This window comes from Labrus bergylta, chromosome 19, assembly GCF_963930695.1.
Source record: "Labrus bergylta chromosome 19, fLabBer1.1, whole genome shotgun sequence".
NCBI lineage: Eukaryota > Metazoa > Chordata > Actinopteri > Labriformes > Labridae > Labrus > Labrus bergylta.
The window spans coordinates 2,531,652-2,551,182 of NC_089213.1; the positions used below are offsets into that span (position 1 = coordinate 2,531,652).

A 19,531-nucleotide genomic window follows, 5' to 3' on the forward strand; every position below is an offset into this window, starting at 1 on the left:
TCCATTCATCCATTCATCCATCCATCCATCCATCCATCCATCCCTCCATCCATTCATCCATTCATCCATCCATCCATCCATTCATCCATCCATCCATCCCTCCATCCATTCATCCATTCATCCATCCATCCATCCATCCATCCATCCATCCCTCCCTCCATCCCTCCATCCACCTACCAATCCATTCATCCATTCATCCATCCATCCATCCCTCCCTCCATCCATCCATTCCTCCCTCCATCCATTCCTCCATTCATCCCTCCCTCTATCCAGTCATCCCTTCATCCATCCATCCATTCATCCCTCCATCCAGTCATCCATCCCTCCATCCATCCATCCATTCATCCCTCCATCCATCCATTCATCCCTCCCTCAATCCATCCATTCATCCCTCCATCCCTCCATTCATCCCTCCATCTATCCAGTCATCCCTTCATCCCTCCCTCCATCCATCTATCCCTCCATCCATCCATCCATTCATCCCTCCATCCATCCCTCCATCCATCCCTCCATCCATCCATCCATTCATCCCTCCCTCAATCCATCCATTCATCCCTCCATCCATTCATCCATCCATCAGTCATCCATTCATCCCTCCATCCATCCATCCATCAGTCATCCATCCCTCCCTCTATCCAGTCATCCCTTCATCCATCCATCCATCCATCCATCCATCAGTCATCCATCCCTCCCTCTATCCATTCATCCCTCCATCCATCCATTCATTCATCCCTCCATTCCTCCATCAGTCATTCACCAATTTATTATCCCTACAATTATTATCCATCCATCCTCTCAATTTCTAATAATTCCATCCAATCAATTTGACTAATCTATCCATCCATCTGTTCATCCCTCCATCTGTTCATCCCTCCATCTGTTCATCACTCATCTATTCATCCATCCGTTAATCCACACATCGAGTATTTTCAATATTACACACAAGTAGTAAATGCTAAAGCTAACGCTAACATTAATCCTCTGCGAGCATATTAAAATAATCACATTCTCACCTCATTCAGTGGTAGCTGTGAGTCTTGAATAGCATTTCTTTTGAGTGTTGAAAGAGACAGGCATGCAGAGAACATGCACACTCAGTACAGAAAGGCCCCCAACAGACCACCAGGTAGTAAAACTGAGACCTGAGACTGGTGGTGCAGTGTTGACCACTGCACCACCAGTCCACCATGTAAACCACACAGCACCTGGTACTCCCTGGCGGTCCCTAATCCAAGTACAAACCAGGCTTGACCCTTCTAACCTTTCAGGATCAGGCGTGTTTAGGGTGGCATGGCGCACATGCAAAACCTCACAGCTGGAATAAAATCTGCTGGTTAAGCAGAAATAAAAAAGAGTACAGAAAGAATATCCAACATTCTTTGATAGAAAAACTTTCACTTTTAGAAACGAGGACAAAATTAGGTCGATTTAAAGAGCATCCATCATGATCTTCATGCTTGATCTCTCGTTGCACTGATATTGAATGCATTAGTCAAACACATGGACTGTTTGTTTTGAGACGTGATCTCGTTACCAGAGATCTTATAAAAACATGTTTCGTTTGGCCCTGCATCGCGTCAGTCAGAAATCACACTTCATTACTCCTGACCGCTGCAGCCTCTGGAGCAATAACTGGCCACACACTTCTCACTCGTTACATCAACTCTTATAATATCAACCACTTTGAGCTCGGAAATCAAAAGCCCCAATGATTGGGACATTGGCACATTAATTCTTCCATTCTTTTTTTTTTAATCCAACTAATCCTGACATTCAGACTGATTTCTCATGTGTTTTTTGCTAATTTTCTGATATCACTGGAAAAGAGAATTAAAATAACACTTCATTGTATGTATTAAGAGAATAAAAGCTCTTTTGCCGTACTTCCCAGGGTGTCTAAATGTGATTTAAAGTCTCTCTGGGATCTGTATTATCAAATTTCAGCCTTTACTTAAATCCAAAGAGATGCTAAATTTACGGCTGACACTTTTGAAGCCGTTTCATCCAACTAAGAAGCCTTCATGTTATCATCAGTTTGAATGGCTCCTGCCGGGGCCTGCAGCCTGTCTTTGCTTCACACCCTCTGTGTACACCAAGTGTCAGTCGTACTCCCACACACCATCAATCACATCCAGCTCCCTTTCAATTTTTTTCTAGATGAGGGAGTCCCCCCACCTAAAGTCACGTTTACATTCTCATTCTACTCCATTTATTTTCCTTAACCACAGGGCCTTTTCTGCTCAAAACCAGCATTACACAATCCAGAATTGCTTTTTAATTACGGTCATATAATCTTAAGGCTTTTCCCTCAACGTATAAATCAAATGTCGGTTGCTTTGAAAAGCGAATACCAACAGCAAAAACATTCAAACAAAAGAGGTCCTACAGAAGAACAGTATTTTAAGATTTCTTGGGAAATTAGAGATTAGATAAAGTTTTAATGTAAATTTGACAATCTGTAGTGGATGTGGATTTTGCATTAGATTGCTATTATAGGAAATATTAAGAAAAATGCTTTCAAAATTCTGCAGGGACCACACAGTTGGCGTGGGATTGCAAAGAGCAATGCAGCACAGAAAAAAAAAAAGAATGGCTTGGAGTTAAAAGTGCTGATGTCAGCATTTTCTGTAATGATTTCAGGTTGACTTACATCTGATGAATGCATGATTCAATTCCCTGCGCCCTTTTAGCAACGTTTTTTCTGTGTTGTCACGGCATTTAAATGTTTTGCTTTATTTGGCGGTTGACTCTGTGCCACTTTTTGTGGGGTAGGCCTCTTTATGGCTTTTTTGGGTAATTCCACTCTTTGGAGTATGAAAACATTTAATGACAGAGCCGTTAATATGAACACAGGCCGAAGGATTTCACACGTTCAAACAAAAAACCTGGTGCTTACTTACTTCCTCGCTAAAGTAACGCCGAGGCAGTTTGAAGAATGAACAAAAGAGACACGCCACATAAAAAACACAAAAAAAATAAAACAGAGAACGACAACAAAAAGCCAGACTTGATTAATACAGCAAAGCTTCAGCTTCATCATAGCATATGGAAAAGAACGTAACACCTGGGTGTCACCAAGCAGCATCTACAATGAAGAAGAATTAAGATGTTTAACGACTGGGCGCCAGATATCTTCACAAATTTTCACAAAACCCAATTTTGTGGCTAAGGAGCCTTTCCTGTTCCAGACACAAGTTCCCAACCCTAACCCATCAAGGAAAACAGAGAGTGCTGGTAGCCTTCAATTCCTTAAAAATTATTCTCTAACATACCGAACATGAGGGTCTGCGGAACAGTATGTTTGTAGAACCATCACATTTATATTCCTTTTTACTTTACAAGGGCTCAAATTAGAGAGGATTAAACCTTTATCTAGTGTTGTAGTACTCCAAATGGGACTTTTTGAAGGTCTCGGTCTCAGCTCGGAATCAAAAGCATTTTTACTCGGTCTCATCTTGGTCTCAGACTGGGCGGACCCCAGATTTTAAATGAAGACCGGTCAACATCACCACTGATGGAAAAGAAAACGCCCCTTTCTAAAAGAACAAAAAACTTCAATTCAGTCATAATTTGATTTTTATCCTCCGGTGAGTAAGGGACACGCCCGCTACACACAAGATGATGATTTTTCATTGATATTTATGGTCTTGGTCTTGTCTCGGTCTCATCCTGCCTTGGTCCTGGTCTCGGTCCCTTACTGTCTTGTCTTGGTCTCAGAACACTCTGGTCTCGGGGTATGTCTTGGTCTCAGTTAGTGTGGTCTTGACTACAACACTAAATCCTTTAATCTGTCTCGACACAACTACAGAAACATTATCTTGGTGTTTTCTGCACACACACATTATCGTTTATAACGACTTATAGTTTGGGCTGGTGCAGAGCTCTTAATCATGGGCCTACTAGAAATGAGCTTGTTTAACAGTGTCAAGGTTTTAATAGGATTCCTTGAGAAAGATGTTGTATTTGAACTCTTCCTTCCTCTTGCTGTGTTTTCATTCATGTCAATATGAGCAGGTGGTCTCTCTTTAGGGGTTCCACTGGTCCTCAGTGTTCATACTGCAGGATCTGTACTCTGTCATATCTGATCTGGTCGGGGTCCAACAGCTCTTCTTCTTCGTGCAGCTTGGACCTCCGCTTTCCCTCAGGGGATCTTACCCTCTCCCCCTTCCTTCAGCTCTTCCTCAGTGTACAGGAAAGGATCCGTTTTCAGCAGAGTGACCTGGCTGTGGATGTGAGGGCTTTGTGGGGGGGCTCGTGTGCGTACGTGCGCTGATAGAAAAGACAAGTGAAACACCACTTTGCTGGACATCCTGTGCACCCACTGGAGACAAAACTATCCCCCCCCCCTCCCCTAGTTCAGAAGTGGTTCTTGGCACACCCTGTCATCACACCAACAAAAGGACAACTCTTAAGACCCACATAGGTGTTTGCCGGTTTGTGCGGACTCTCTTCACACTTTCGGACTCTCTAAAGAACACATTCCACGCAGGGTGTCGGGTCAGCGCGGCCGCTGAAGGAGGCGCAGCGGTTTTGCAGGCTGCAGTAATTTGTTTAACCTCTGATTAGGCCCAGGAATGTCAACTATGGAGAGACACGATGGGTTCCAACAGCATCGTTTGACACTTTGGCAATCTGTCATTGCCATAAGCGAGCAAGCAAGCGAGCGAGTCACAACCTCAAGACAACAGCTTACTCCACCGCTGGGTGGAGAGGGAGTTTTTTTTTTTTTTTTTTTTATGTTTGCACCATCTGGTTTGGTAGAAGAAAGCATGTCTGTTTATCTGAAGGATTTATCTCATGTCTTTCTGTACAATAAGCTCCTTTGCATGACGTACAATGTCGAAGATGTTATCATGAAAGGAAGCTGAAGTTAAAGCATGTCGGATTATAGGCCGACGTTAAGAGAAGCCAAACTTGGGAAAGCTTGACTTGAAATCCTCCTCATCCGTCATCGCATCAATTTGGCACAAAAGGTGCAGCCTCGACGCAGATTGAAAACATTAGTGCATCACATGCTCCTTTATTTAATCTAGCAACACAACACTGACCACATGTTACAAAAAAAATGTTTAAATAAATCTGCAAATCTGGAATTTAATGAGGTAAAAGCAGAGTTATCAAAGGCACATTTCTCCAGGGTTATTATCTTAACTTCCATGTTTTTATGCTCAACTTCAAAACACCACTGAACTCCTGGCAGAGTCAAAGAGCGGGAAAATAAAAAAGAAAAGAAGAAGAGCTTTTTCCTCAGGAAGGCTACTTCACATACACACACTTTAAATTATACAATGTTAACTATGCTAATAAACATGTCAATTGTAGTTTTACAAGTTCCAGATACACTTTATCTTCCTGCCACATGTACCTTCAGTAAATACTGCATGTTGTTGTAAGCTGGAAGTTATGAAATACGTGTTCACACGGATCACTTAGAGGAATCATTAATTTCATGCTTCATATCAAATCCCAGCTTCTTTTTTTTCTCTCTTAAGGCTGCGTTGATGGGAAACAGAAACGGGCTGGATGTTAAAGCTGTGTCGTGTCGATGTCTGAGAAAAATAGTTTGGATTTCATTTTTTTGTGGAGGATCTGCTCTTTGTGAGAAAGGTGAGAGGTCATGATGAAACCGGGAAAAGGTAGTTTTATATATAAGTCCTTTACAGGTAGACTTTAGTAACACCACATTGTTTGTAAGGTAAGTACGGTGGCCCACAAGGGCAAACATACAGCAACAGTTACAAAGATTTCCAGGAGAGAAGAGCTGCTTTCAGAAACAATGCCAATTTTAAAAAACGCATACAGAAGTTCAAAACAACGGCAGAAATGTGGAACAACAACAAATAAGGTGATGCAAAATGCTAAATCAATGAAATCCTTTAAAATGTAAAAAACTAAACGAAGAAAACACAAAATAACAAACACAACGGAAAAACACCGCACATCCAGACAACACTATTAAAGTGCTCCAGGGCCCTAAGAAAGGGAGCTCACTCAACCCTGAGAAAGAGGGCGAACCAAGCCCCATCAGGAAGAGAGGTAACTTTAGCTCTGAGTCTGTTACTATGGCAACAGAGTCTGTGAGTCTAATCTTATCGGGAGCAGGTTTTCTTCAGTGAACCTTTAGAGTTTCTCTCCGTCTCCTCTTTCAGAGTCAGAATTGCAGATTCATTTTCTCATCCGTTCATTCAGTACGCATGTTGGTGAAGATTCATCGTTTGTCTGAATAGAAATTCAGATTGTTTTAATATAATCTGTGATGCATGTTGAACAACAGGTAGGCTACTATTCTGAGTTATTACTCTGCAGATAGTTACTTTTAATTATCTTAATAGGGTAAAAGTGAGAGGACATGTATGTATGTGAAAGCAGCTTTGTGTTGGGGATAAAGCTAATGCTAATTGAAATGTCAAATCACCTGTGATGTAAGATCCACCATGAGCCTTTTATGCCTAACCCTTTTGTTTGAACTACATTTTTATAATTAATTTTGGGATACTTTAATGTTTGTTTTTCTCCCGTTGGATTGTAAATATTCTTTTTTTTTCACCTGCAAGTTTTCACCTTTGATATTAGCCTATAAGTGTGACTTAATATGAAATGAATAGATTACGTTCTAACTTACAGACAGACTCCATCAGCAGTTTTCTCTGAGGCCACTTCTCCCTCCATGGCCGCTGCATGTTCATACTCGTTGAATGTCAACATCAAAGTTTCTAATTCCAGAAGGGTAAAGTACGTAGACCTCTTTTTGTCACTTGTTGCCATGTTGAATTTTAGTATCTGGGCTCCTTGGATGTTGGCTTTTCCTGCTGAACCCTGAGTGAACATACTCAGTGAATTGACCAAACGCAAATCAGCTGCTCTGGAACCACAAACTTAGAGTTTCCCAGCTCAGCCTCAATCAACGCCAATTCAGACTTTTCCGAGCCTGTAGGGGGCGCTAGTTTTGGACTTTTGCATGTGATTTTAAATTATTGTTCTTGTCTTGCAGCCAGTTCCTTCTAAAAAAAAATAAAAAAATTTTTTTTTGGCAATTGCAGAATTTTTTCCCTTGTAGACCACCGTACTTTTGTACATTTGGGACACCAGCTTTATTCGAGCATTAACATTTTTCTGAATATGCATCATGATCGTGTACTTTATCATAACACACAATAATAAACCGATCATTTCTGGGAATTTTTGAAAATAAGCATTACTCGTTGCACGTTAATACTCTTCCCCCCACTTGTACACAGCTGCAACATTTAAAAATTACATTCTAATTTCATCTGAATGAATATTCTTGTTTTTCATATTTAGCAGATATAAGGGGATCACTCACAATCTGAACCTTGGCGGGTAGTAGCTGCTTGTCAGCCAATAGGAAAGACAAAGAAAAAGAAGTCAAAGACAGTCCAGAATCTAATCCAATAAACAACCTCACGTCTTGAACTCTAAAAATAATCACACACACTGTCAGGAAGGCTAGTGTGTAAATTGCCAGCAAATACTGCGAGTGACCCGACAACTATTACAAATCACTTCAATTACAAGGTCACCTTCAAACGGAGAGTGTGATCAAAACAGAACGCAGACAGAAATAAGTACACGCTGTACAGTACAAAAGACAATCTATTCACTTTTGGATATACAACTGGGATAACACATATGATACTAAAAAACAATATATAATACATTCTGAATATTAATGGGCTGTGCTCTGTTGGCAACATATCAATACAAAAAAAATGCATTTGATCTCTTCCGTCTCCTTCCAGAAAAAAAGTTCTGTCCTGCAGTTTCAGAGTCAGTGCTACTTTCCATACAAGAGATTACAAGTTCTTGTTTTATTTTCCCTCAACGAAGGCCCCCGAGGAAAGAGGTGAAGAAGATGTTAATGTGTTTACATTTTCACTCAAGGCGGCCTCATAGTGAGCTTAAAATTCTGCACCTGAACACATTCATCCTCACACACAAGGTCAAGTTTGTGAATCTGCTTGGGAACAGATATCAGTTAATGTGGATGTGGATAATGTCTTTGCTCCCCCCCCCCCCCCCCCTTCATGAGTGTTTTTCAGTCTATTGAGGGGAAAGGTTGTAATGCAGCAGCAGCAGCAGCATCAGCGCAGTTCCAGGAAATGATTTATAGGACGACTTCCAATGGCCAGCGAATTGAGATGAGACATGAGGATGAAATGGGAAGCGTCCCCCCCCCCCCCCCCCCCCCCTCCCCCCCCTTAATGTGCTGCACACACACAGCCGTTCAGATGCTGAAAGTTCACAAGTTCAGAAAGACTAGGAGAAGTCCAAGGGGCGGATCATCATGACGGTGGCTCGTAGCGAGTAGCTGGGACCCTTGAAGTAGTGCCACTTGATACCGTTCAACTTCCCCACGTGTTGTCCTTGAGTGAAGTACATGCCGTTAAGGTTGGACGGGCCACAGGCATCAAACCACCAACCTGGACAGAGAACAAGTACAAATAAAGATTTAATGTTAGGATTACAAGATGGCACCAGTTTTCTTGTATGTTGTGTTTTGTTTTTAACGGGGGACAAATAAGGCTTGATGTCTTTTAAAAAGTAACCTCAACGATATGTTTTGTCCTTGATAAAGGTCGGAAGTTTCCCATGGCCCCTCCAACAGGGCCATGGCACTGACTGGTTCACACACCATTTCCCTGCTATCTGCTCAATGTGTCACTGTCACAGGGTTCATTGGCAACGCCAGTACCTGTTGCCGAACACTTTCGATACCTCTTTCTATTTAAAGCAAAGCGTGCATGTACAGGAGCTCGGGAACAGTGAGTGGTATGGGAGCCTTGTTCTGCTTCAAAGGTAACACATTGCATAATTCCCAAAAGTGATATCTGGTATCCAGAGCTTCAGAGAACAGGTAAATATGCAAGAAGATGTTTTTTTTTTGTTTTTTTACATTTTAACAACACATTTGCTTACAATGTCTTTGTCAATACATTTTATATTGTAGTGCTTCCTACAATCTAAAAGGTTTAGCACCTCAATGTAAGTCCCCCCCAACATACTTCTAGGTCATTAAAGACAAGCAGCAATGTATCATCTGACACTGTAAATCAACCTGCCCATTAATATCCACTATGAAACCTCCGTACATTTAGACAGCAGCCTGTCCCTTCCTTTATTGAATATTAAAAGATGTATTACTTATTTAAAAACGTTATCCCTATATTTCTCTTCTGCTTTGTTGAATTATGTATATTTTGCAAATTCTATCTTAATTTATGTGATTTCAAATAAGTAAGTCTTACTAAAAAAATCAGAAAACAAAACCAAACACAAAAAGTTAAAGGTCATAGGACGTTAGTTTTTATTTTGGTTTAAACTATATGTTTTCATGTTAAAGGAGCAATGTGTAACTCTGACACCTAGTGTTGAAAATGGGTACTGCAGTCCAAATTCTAAACATCGGAGAGAACAGTCTCCTCCTGCTCCCTTCCTCCCTAGAGTCAATGTACACGCAAGTTGCCAAATCACGGACACAGAAGCTTCAGTGTTTAGGCAGCTTCTGAGTGCTAACCTCTCTCCGTTTTTCAGAAGCATCTCCAATATTTATCCTAGTTTTATCACGTTTCTTCTCGTGGAGCTTATTATAAAAATGCTGAGGGGGTTTAGGTCGGGTAGAATCAGTTTTATCTGAACCAGTTCACTTGCAATCTTTCATCGCTGCAACACCTGTTGGTTTGCCGTTTGCCTCCTTTTTTTTGTTCGACTGTGTGGCAGAAGCAGGCTTCCCTTTTCAGTCCTTTTCATAATAACAAATGCTGCTTAATACTTCAGATGATTGACATTTCCTAAACAAACCATCTGCTTCATCCTTTTAATGTGTCAGCTCTCCTATCTGAGAGTCAGGAACACACACTCAGTGATGCAGTCTGTTAAAGAACATATGCATGGCATGGCATGTGTCAAGTTTCTTAGTGACAAATGGCGTCGCTCCCCTCTCTCCTCCATCGGCATACCGACATTGACCACCGTGTGACATTTCCCAAGACCTGTCAGCAATCAGGAGTGACGCTCTGCGCTCGTTGCTGGCAGTGATCCCACATATGAGTTTCACATTGATTGCAGCTTCATCATATACTTGTACACAATATACTGTAGCATGGAAAATGACCTCAAACAAAGTGCATCTCAAACTACATAACAACATTTCAAGTTGCTGGTGCCAGAGGGAACCAAATATGCCATTGCAAGCGGTCAACTTTTTTTTAAAATATCCTGTATATTTTTTATTTCTTGAATGAAAGTTAAGGACAATGGGACCAAATGCTGAGTAATATCTAGACACTCAACCTAACAGTTTGGTAAACGGTCCATAATCAGGAAAGGTTAAAGCTTTGCATGTATTGAATGAGTAAATATAAAATGAAAACTCCCAATCTGAAGTTTCCTGAATGTTTAAACACCTTTTAGATTATTGTTTTGAACTGAAGTTAAGATTTAGTCCCCCTGCTTTAACTGGCTAACAGGTGGCTACTTTCAGCCAGTAAGCGCTAAAAAGAAGATTTTCTAAAACCAATTTCATTCAATTTCAGATACTCAGACCTATAATGTATAAGCAAATTAAAACAAAAAGATTTATCGGCCGCCATATTTGAGTTCAGATTCAGTCTCACTTCTTTAACTGGCTAGCAACCAACAACAGACACACACAAGTGAGTCGCTTATCAAAGTGTTGGAGAGTTTTGCGGCTTAAGAACCAAATTCCTTTCTAAGGAGTCGTTTGAGTGGAAAATTGGTAATTTGCAAGATGGCTTTATGCTTACCTTTTAAAATCGCAATATGTTTCTCTTGTCAACTTATCGTTTGTTCATATTGCCCCCTAGTGGCCAAAAAAACAGCGCAGCTTTAAAAATGATACTGAAAGACTGAAAGCAACTTAATCAAAACATCAAAAATAATGAACAAATAAAAAGATTCAATCACCGTATTAAGGAATATTTAACAACCTCGAAAAGAGAGTTTTTGAGGGCTGATTGTGAGTCTTGCAGTTGATTCAATTTTGTAAATAACGTGACACAAAGTGTTTTCTAAACTGCTGTTGTATTTTATTGAGACAGAGTTTTCCCCTCGAAGACCACAAAGCAGAATTCAGCATGTGTCCAACGAGCCGTCCTTCTCTTGATGATAAACCACAGACCACACACCCCCCGACACACTCATATAAACATTCATCGTGCACAACAGCTATCTTTTTGGATTTACGATCGGTATCCTCTCTATTTCCAGGCCAGATATTTTAACTCGACTTGTAAAAAAAGAGGGGATGTCTTCCCTTTTTTTTTAAATCGTCTCTGCAGTTCGTTCTTCTGATAGAGAAATCCCCCCCTGCCTCCTTCTGTCAGTGCCTTATCCCCCTACTGTATGTTCTGTTGCTGGGAAAACAGATCCATTACAGGATGTGTGGGTCCTCCTCCTCAGTCCTAACATGGCAGGCTGCAGCCGTCCTCATAAATGTAGCAAAGAAGTATTTTGCTCTGTATATTTCAGACACTTACATCATTTGATGTCAGCCCTGCTGTTTTAAACTCAGGGTATAAATCAAATGATATACCGTATATACAGTCACAGAGCTGGGTTCAGACCAGCATTGACTCGTAATGGCCTCCTCTTTGTGGCTGTGGCCGTAGGCAGGCTATGAATCAAGCAGAGAAGGGGGTGTTGACCAATGATTAGATGCCAGTCCCCTTTAAACCTCAGCATCAACGATGACCTAAGAGGCAATGCTGATGTTAAATCTGCACTTAGAAATGCTTGATTAGTACCAGGTCAGCGATCGAGCTGCCATGAGGTGACAGTGAGGGTCACCGGGCTCCACTTACACAGCAGGAGAAGCGGAGTCATTCTAAATCTCTCTGACACTTGGGGCCGCGCCCAGGGACTTTTTACAATGTGTTCATTCCCAACTACAGTGTAACCAGGAGGGTCAGAACGCGCCATAATAGGTGCAGATAGATGTCGAAGTGGCCATGTTAGCCCATGTCTTGCAAGAGCAGGTTGGGATATAATGACCTGAAACTGATGACTGGGCAGTAAACATTGTGGAGTTGGTCATAAAGCCAATCAAAGAAAATTAATGTTAAAGTGGTTACATCATGTTAAACTCATAAAAGCAAACGTATTGTACTTGCTTTGGTTGTCTCAGTGTTGCCATATAGACACAGATGCTGAAAAGGGGCAATCTGTTTAAAACACATTGGGTTGCTTACCCATGACGGGATATCTATGGAATATATTAAAATTGTGCTCTCCAAGTTAGTGGTTGAGATCTGGGATCAAAAACACATTTCTGATATGAATTTTGTCGGAGAATGTGAGGACAATCAGTCCTGTTTTAAAGCCTCAATATACTTATATGAACTTTTTTTTTATGAGATTACATATTTGATGTAGAAGCTGTCATTTTCTGTGAGAAACCCACTGAGAACATCACTGTTTAATGTATTTAGATCCCTCAGTTCTCTGGAACTCTTTTAGCTTCTTTTAGCCAATTCTTTTGGTTTTAAAGACAGTGATGGAACCTGTTCCCAACCATAGACTGTATATACAACTGGAAGAAGCCTGAGTGACGTCACCCATTGGTTACTGAAGGGGGCTTTGGAAGCCCTTACATGGCGGTCGCCATGCTGGAAATGCTGTCTCAACTTACCTTTAAGTCAACCTAACTTTCAGTCAACGACTGGAGCTGAGGCAGGTTTTAAACATCCTGACAAACAGCTATACCATCCCAGCCCGTCAATCAGGTCAGCTATGGGTTATGATAAGTTATCAAAAAAATTCACCCCCCCAACCAGCTTGTAAACAAGTTCATTTTTGCTGTTAAAGTCTTTATATGCTTTATTCACACTTAAATGTAGAAATCAAGTATATCCTCTGAAAATAACTCTGTGAGTCATGACTGTCGACAATGGGTGTAACACCCGAGTCCCACTGTCTGTGATGCTTTCAGAGTTTTCCGATTCCTATCTTCAGTTTGTTTACATCGTCGGGACGGCCGGCTGACTCCTCCCCTCGTGTATAAAAGTTGTTTAATTGAGGGACTAGAGAAAAGAAGAATAACATACTGTACTCACTGCTTAACTGTGTTTCTAGATCACGCTCATTTCAGGTAAATTTACATGCAGTGTGACAATACGAGCATAATAAAGATCGCTAGCATTAGCATGCTAACACAGCAATGCAGCATGAGTTGTTTTGGTTTCATGCTGGTGCTCAAGGGCGACATCTGCTGGATCAAATAAATCACATATAAAGCCTTTAAAAAAGAGGCTTTTTTGAATGGGTGTGTATGTGACTTTGGGGGCTTCTGCAGCCAGCCTCAAGTGGTCACTTGATGAACTGCAGAATTTTGTACTTCCGCATCGCCTTCATCTTTCAACACCATATCGTATCATTACAGTGATACAGTGAAATATTCTGACACCAGGAGATAAGATAGTCCAGGTCTTATTGTCTTGAGTGACTGCACTTACCACCAGTTAGCATGAGGGCACACTTGCACATGCAGTTGTCGTTGTCCATGTCCTTGGTGCTGAAGTCTGCTCCGTGGATTACCAGACTGCTCTGTCTGCCTGCAGTCCCACTGTGGCTTTTCAGAAACAGTCTGAAAGACATCAGCAGAAGGAAAAAAAAAAGAGGGAGTCAGGACATGGAAACACTTCAGGAGGAGGAAACGGGGAGCGGAGGGTGGTGGAGTGAGCAGTGTAAGCAATAAAGGCCGAAAGAAGACATAACATGCTGCAAGAAAAGTCTCTGGGGAGATATTTATTTTTGTTGTAATTGAGTACATGTAGACCACCTGGAACAACATTAACAGGGTGGAGAGAATATAAAAGAAAGAGAGGGAGGATATGAAAAAATGCCATATGGCAAACGAGGAGAGGAAGGAGCATGTAGTTTAAGGAATGTCTGTAAATCACATTTCCATCTGCAGGGCCACAGTACAGTATTTCACACCAAAATGACTTAAACTTTAACAGTTATTTTTAGTTTAAATGCAATAAGCAGTCTGTTAAAACAATCATCAATTCTTTGTCTGGACAGGAAGGGCAAATTATCAAGTTTTTGCTGTCCAAGTTTCTGATATTCATCATTGTCTTCTTTGTGTAAGTACTTCTGTTTCTCCACTCTTCCTGATGTTACATTCCTTTAATAAAAGCATACACGCAACTGCATTTTTTCCACAACCTAACATTTATTTTATGCCAGATCCAATTTTAAGTATTTTCTATCTTAAGGAGTATATCAGATGACCGCAGGCATGCAATAACGTAAAGATGCATGGTATGAAGAATCTATCATATAGAAACCCAAAGATGGAGGTCGCTGTGAAGACGCCAAAGGAAAGGAGAATCAGTCTACAAAAAGAGGCTTGTCATCTTAACAACGGCAAGGGAAGCTAGGTGCAACCCTTGTTGTAGAGGAATGTAGTATTGTATGAGGAGTAACTAAAATTGCAAAGACATAAAGCTAGCAAAAGTCATGTTCTATATTGCACTCCCTGTAAACAATAGGTAGTATTTACAGAAAAAAATGAATGCAAATGTTATAATTAAATGTAAAAATTGCCAAGGTGACGGCCATGTTGGTGTTGGTGATATTCAAGCGGCATCCTCTGGTTCTAAAAAAAGAAGCCAAAGAAGTGCAAACAAAAATGCAGTTCCTCAAGTGTCCACATGAGGACTGGCTCCAAAAGCCAAGGAATTTTTTTTACAGCAAAAATAAACATGTTTACTGCCAACAGAGAGTCAACAGCTCACTTCTTTATGGTAAAAACCTTCTGTGTGTGAATTTTCTGTATTATTTCTATCCGTTTGGATTATATCGAGGATAAGAGATTTGTGCAAATTTGCATAATTAGGGGCGTGGGCGCTTTGACTGATCTCTCAACCTCCATTCCATCTCTTCCTTGTCTGATTCTAGTTGACTAAAAAGTTAAGTAGAGCCTGCAATTCTAATGTGGTAACCACCAACCTTTGGCTTCAAAATGCCTCTTCAGTAACCAAGGGGTGACGTCACTGAGACAACGTCCATGCTTTATACAGTCTTTGATCACATTTGAATTAATGAGAGATGGAGATCAGAGTTTGGAGCAATTTCCCGCAAATATAAATTGTTTACTTTTCTTAAATATTTAAACCAAGGAACTTGTTGTGACAGCATAATGCACATATTTATGTAATATTTGTGTCCTCCCATTGCCTACCTAATTAGTATTAAGGTCCCATGGGGGTACTCCAGAATGGAAGGAACTCTAGATCTCCATTACTGTAAATGTATGTAACAGATTTGACATAGCTGCAGAATGCCCATGCTCTTCTCAATGCATACATCCAGTGAAACTATAAACAACAAAACAGGTGATGACCTTGACTTGGTAACTTTCCATCCAATGTTCAGATGATAGGAAGTCAGAATTAAAGAGGTCATATTCTGCCCTTTTTGGGGTTCGTATATTTAATCTATGTACCTACTAAAGTATGTTCACAATAGCTAAAGTTATAAAAAAGTGTCTGTTTTCATGAACTGTCGCTCCATGCACCGGCTCGCTTCTGACTCTCTCTCTAAGGCTCTATAGTGCCCACGTTCAGAGTCCCCATGTGTGCCAAGTCTGATCTGATTGGTCGGCCTGTCGGCTCTGCAGTAATTGGTCAGTCGCTCAGCACAGTTCTCGGAAATGTCCCGCCTTTTACCATATTGGGAATGCAGCCACTTCGGCTCCGAGGGGAGCAAAAACATTAGCACCTTAGCACTACTGTGCTACCGCAGGCTACGGCATATCGTGGGCGTGCTACAGAAGTTAATGGGCGTGCAACATGAGCTGCTGGGCTTGCCACAACGAGCCAATGGGCTTAGATTAGTGATCTCACACTGACAAGACGTCACACTGGCAATTTTTTTTCGAGGGGGGCTAGAACCGAGCGTTACATGCAGCTAATGCTACAGCTAACAGGAGGACGTAGGAGAAGCTGCGTTTACGTGGACTTTGAATTTTTGCACATCGATGTGCCTAAACATGCACAGGACACTTGGAAAACACACTAAAGAGCAGATAAAACCAGAAAAAGCATAATATGGCCCCTTTAAGCTTTCCTTTCAATATCTTCCCTCGGAGCATGTGTCATTGGGGCTGATAAACTGTCACTCCCAAGCTGAATTCCTTCCCACACTTTACATATAATAGAAATCTAATAAGCATCTTGGAAGCAGATTTTCTCCTGGGTGAGTCCCACGATGAAATTATTTGTGGTGTGATCAGAAAATTCCTCCATACAGATCTGACAGTTCCTTCATCCGTTTGACAGCTCTTCAATAACAAACAAAACACACCTTTTTCTCTTAATCTGCTTGTTCTCTCACGCTCCCTCACTTTCACTTTGTCCCATCAGCAAGAGATTGCATATCTAAATATCAGGACTGCGGCACCAGGGCCAATCAGGTCTCTTTTGTTAAGTACGGTTCTCTCTGGGTGGAAGCAATTTCCTGAATTCATTTCTCTTCCACAGGGGACCAGGGGCGTGTAGTGAACCTTACACCCAGTTTGAGTTTTCCGATGAGAAAGTAGCAAAAGCAAAAGTGATAGTTTATGCTTTTCAGGGGAAGTCATGCACCTCCAGTCTTGCAAAACCTGTAGCTGATGTGATGCAACAGGTTGAACACCTCAAAGAAAATGACCTTTAGTCTTCCTTGGGAAAGAAAGTCATTTAACGTGAAAGACTTCTGTATTTGGACAGCTGTGTAAATGGAGTACAGGTCACAGTGGGGAATTCTCCACACCACTATGCCAACACGTGTAATCCTAAAATGTACAGTTGAGTCATGTGTCCTGACAGTGGCACCGAATGACCACTGAACATTGCTAGCTGGTTTAAGAGCCTCTGAGTATAATGTGAACACTTTAGTAAGTATACATGCAAAGGGTTCTTGTGAAGATTACCCACCCAACGAGAACCACTGTGGATTTCACTGAACGATGTTGACAATATGATATTTCTTATAATGTAAAGCAGACAGTTGCATTGTCCAAGACTTCTACAACTTTTTTTTATGTCACGTCTTATTTCACAGCTAATAAAAAAAACATACAAAACATGCAGTTAAAGAAAATGTGGGTTCACACTACACGGGCGAGCAAGAGTCAGGGAATGGGGACCCTGGTAGTCTAGTGGTTAGCCGGTGGCCTGAGATCGAATTTGACCTGTGGCTACTTTCCTGCATGTCATTCCCCTCTCTCTCTCCCCCCAATTTCTGACTCTATCCACTGTCCTATCTCTAATATAAAGGCAAAAAAAAGATAAGATAAATCAAAAAAAAAAGAAAGAAAAAAAGAGTCAGGGAACGTGCGATTGTGCGTATCCATGGACAGACAAGGAAAACAAGCTTGAATTGATCATCTGCTCTTTGGTGACTCAACACTTCAGACTGTCATCTTTATGATGACTGATGCTTCCTAAATAACTCCAATGTGCGCTGAGTGCACATCTGTCTGTGCGTCTGCACGTCCCGCTCACTGCCCTGTATATCATAAACTACAACCTGATAATGTAAGATGTTCTAAAATCAGCACGGGCAGCTGTTAATACTCCAAGTATTTATAACAGGCCTACTTAATAAAACGATGTCATCAACTGGAATGACTTTTCTCAGTAATCTGAAACTGGCTTCCAGCGTCCCTGCATACCCGATAAACAAAGACCATTTTTAGGCACTTGTTCCCCTTGCTCGGAAGAATCTCTACAAGTTTCTGCGTCACATCTGCGCTATCCATATACATGTGGGCTCCGTCTCTGTCTTTCTGTTTCTCCCCTGGGCTGGGGGAGTACAGTATGTTGCAATATTGTTTCATTAATATTCCCGTAGTATTCTTTGTTATGTGGGAAACTTATGTGATTAAACCTCAGTGTGTGAGCACAGAAATGTTGATCTGCCTTGAGTCATGTCATTTTGCAAGAAATAGTAGATTCATTCATATTGATGATAAACCCACAGAGACAGACAGGTAGGAGACAACAAGCAGCCTAATGAAACGGTTGCCAATTGTAGATATTTGATGGGTCATTCATAGTTCATTCAGGAAGTCTGGGAGAAAGCAGACGAAGAGAGTGACGCAAGTTTTTACTTCAGATGAGAATGAGAGGTGGTCATGTGACCTTGTGCAGTTTTCACACTTTTTTTTTCAATAGTCAGTCTAATATAAAGTAATTGTTTTATGATGAACATTACATTGAAATTCCATTAAAAAAATATTTAAGAAATGTTTCACTGTCAATTATGGTCATATAAGTAAGAAAATCAGAACCAGACAAAATCTGAATCAGACCTTGATGTTGCAATCAGTGCATTAAGAATTTAGATCTGGTTACCTCGCTAAGCTCCATAAAGACAAAAGGAATTTATTCGACCATTTCCCAAAGGAAACCTCATTAAAATATGGTGCAAATGTTCTCAGGAAGTAAACATGTATTTAAAAAAAATCTGGGAAAAAGGTTCATTTTTGAACCAGTGTTGAAAGTCATTCCACTTTTGACTGTAGAACATGTTGAAGGAAAAATACTAATTGAGTAATCTGTGTCCATGATGTCGTTTTAACTGCTGACAGATGCCTTTGGCGATATCTTCCAGTTAAGAGGAACTCGTGTCCTGCATCACTTACGGGAAGCAGGACTTCTATCAGGAGAAGAAAACATGCAGATTCAAAGATGTACTCTGTTAATGCTCTGAGAAAAAACAGACTTTGCACACCCACTCCCCTGCACTTTCCAGAGCTTGACGAGGAGTGTTGCACTGAAGAGTCACCAAAGCATCTCATCACTTTGATAGACTGCTGTGACTGTGTTAACTGAGTGCACTGCATTTTGACCAGACCAACAATTCCAAAATAGACTGACGTCCACTCTCCCTGTCGCGATCCTTTTTTTTGCACAATAAAGTGTAGCAATCCAAAAGCATGGGGCAATCAAACAAACAACAAGAGAAGAAGGCTTTTCCTAAGGCCTTTGTTAGAAAAAAGAGCAACTGACAGAAAGATGGCATCCAGTAATTGATGTTAATGAAATGCATCATCAGCCCGATCAGAGATTTAACTGGTAATGCGTGCTAATCTGATGGTTCCCATTGGAGTAACTTAGTAATGTGATTGGTCAAGGCTCATTAGTAAACACAATATTGAGCTGTGGGAGGAATCATTGTACTCAATGACAACTCTAGGGAGGGAGGTTGGTGTCCAGCCATCTAATTCCTTTAATATCCACAGGGGATGCTGGCTTTGTTTTTGATCTTTCAATATATTTGGAAAAGTCAAAGCAGAATGGTGCATTTCCATTTACCCAGTGTGGTGTGAAGTCAAGCACATCGTTTTTGGTTTCAGCAAAAGTGAGGGAAATTTTAGTTTGAATTTGAAAGAGAAGAGGTCTGTTTTTGAAAGAGAGACTGTGTCCAATTCAATTAGGATTATACACTGAATATGCCAGAGTGGAAATCACACACGATTCAAGCTTTTTCGCCTTGAGGTCCT

General features: G+C 41.0%; 1 protein-coding gene across 1 annotated transcript in view; it reads right to left on the reverse strand.

Moving 5' to 3' along the window:
* Nucleotides 1-4,991: 4,991 nt before the first annotated feature.
* Nucleotides 4,992-19,531, reverse strand: part of angpt1 (angiopoietin 1) — a 61,591-nt gene continuing 47,051 nt past the window's right edge. Inside the window, exons 8-9 of the mRNA XM_020648457.3 lie at nucleotides 13,491-13,621; nucleotides 4,992-8,441 (exon numbers count right to left, since the gene is read on the reverse strand). Coding sequence (XP_020504113.1) covers nucleotides 8,278-8,441; nucleotides 13,491-13,621 — 295 coding nt within the window. The 3' untranslated portion in view covers nucleotides 4,992-8,277. The remainder of the gene's footprint in view (nucleotides 8,442-13,490; nucleotides 13,622-19,531) is intronic.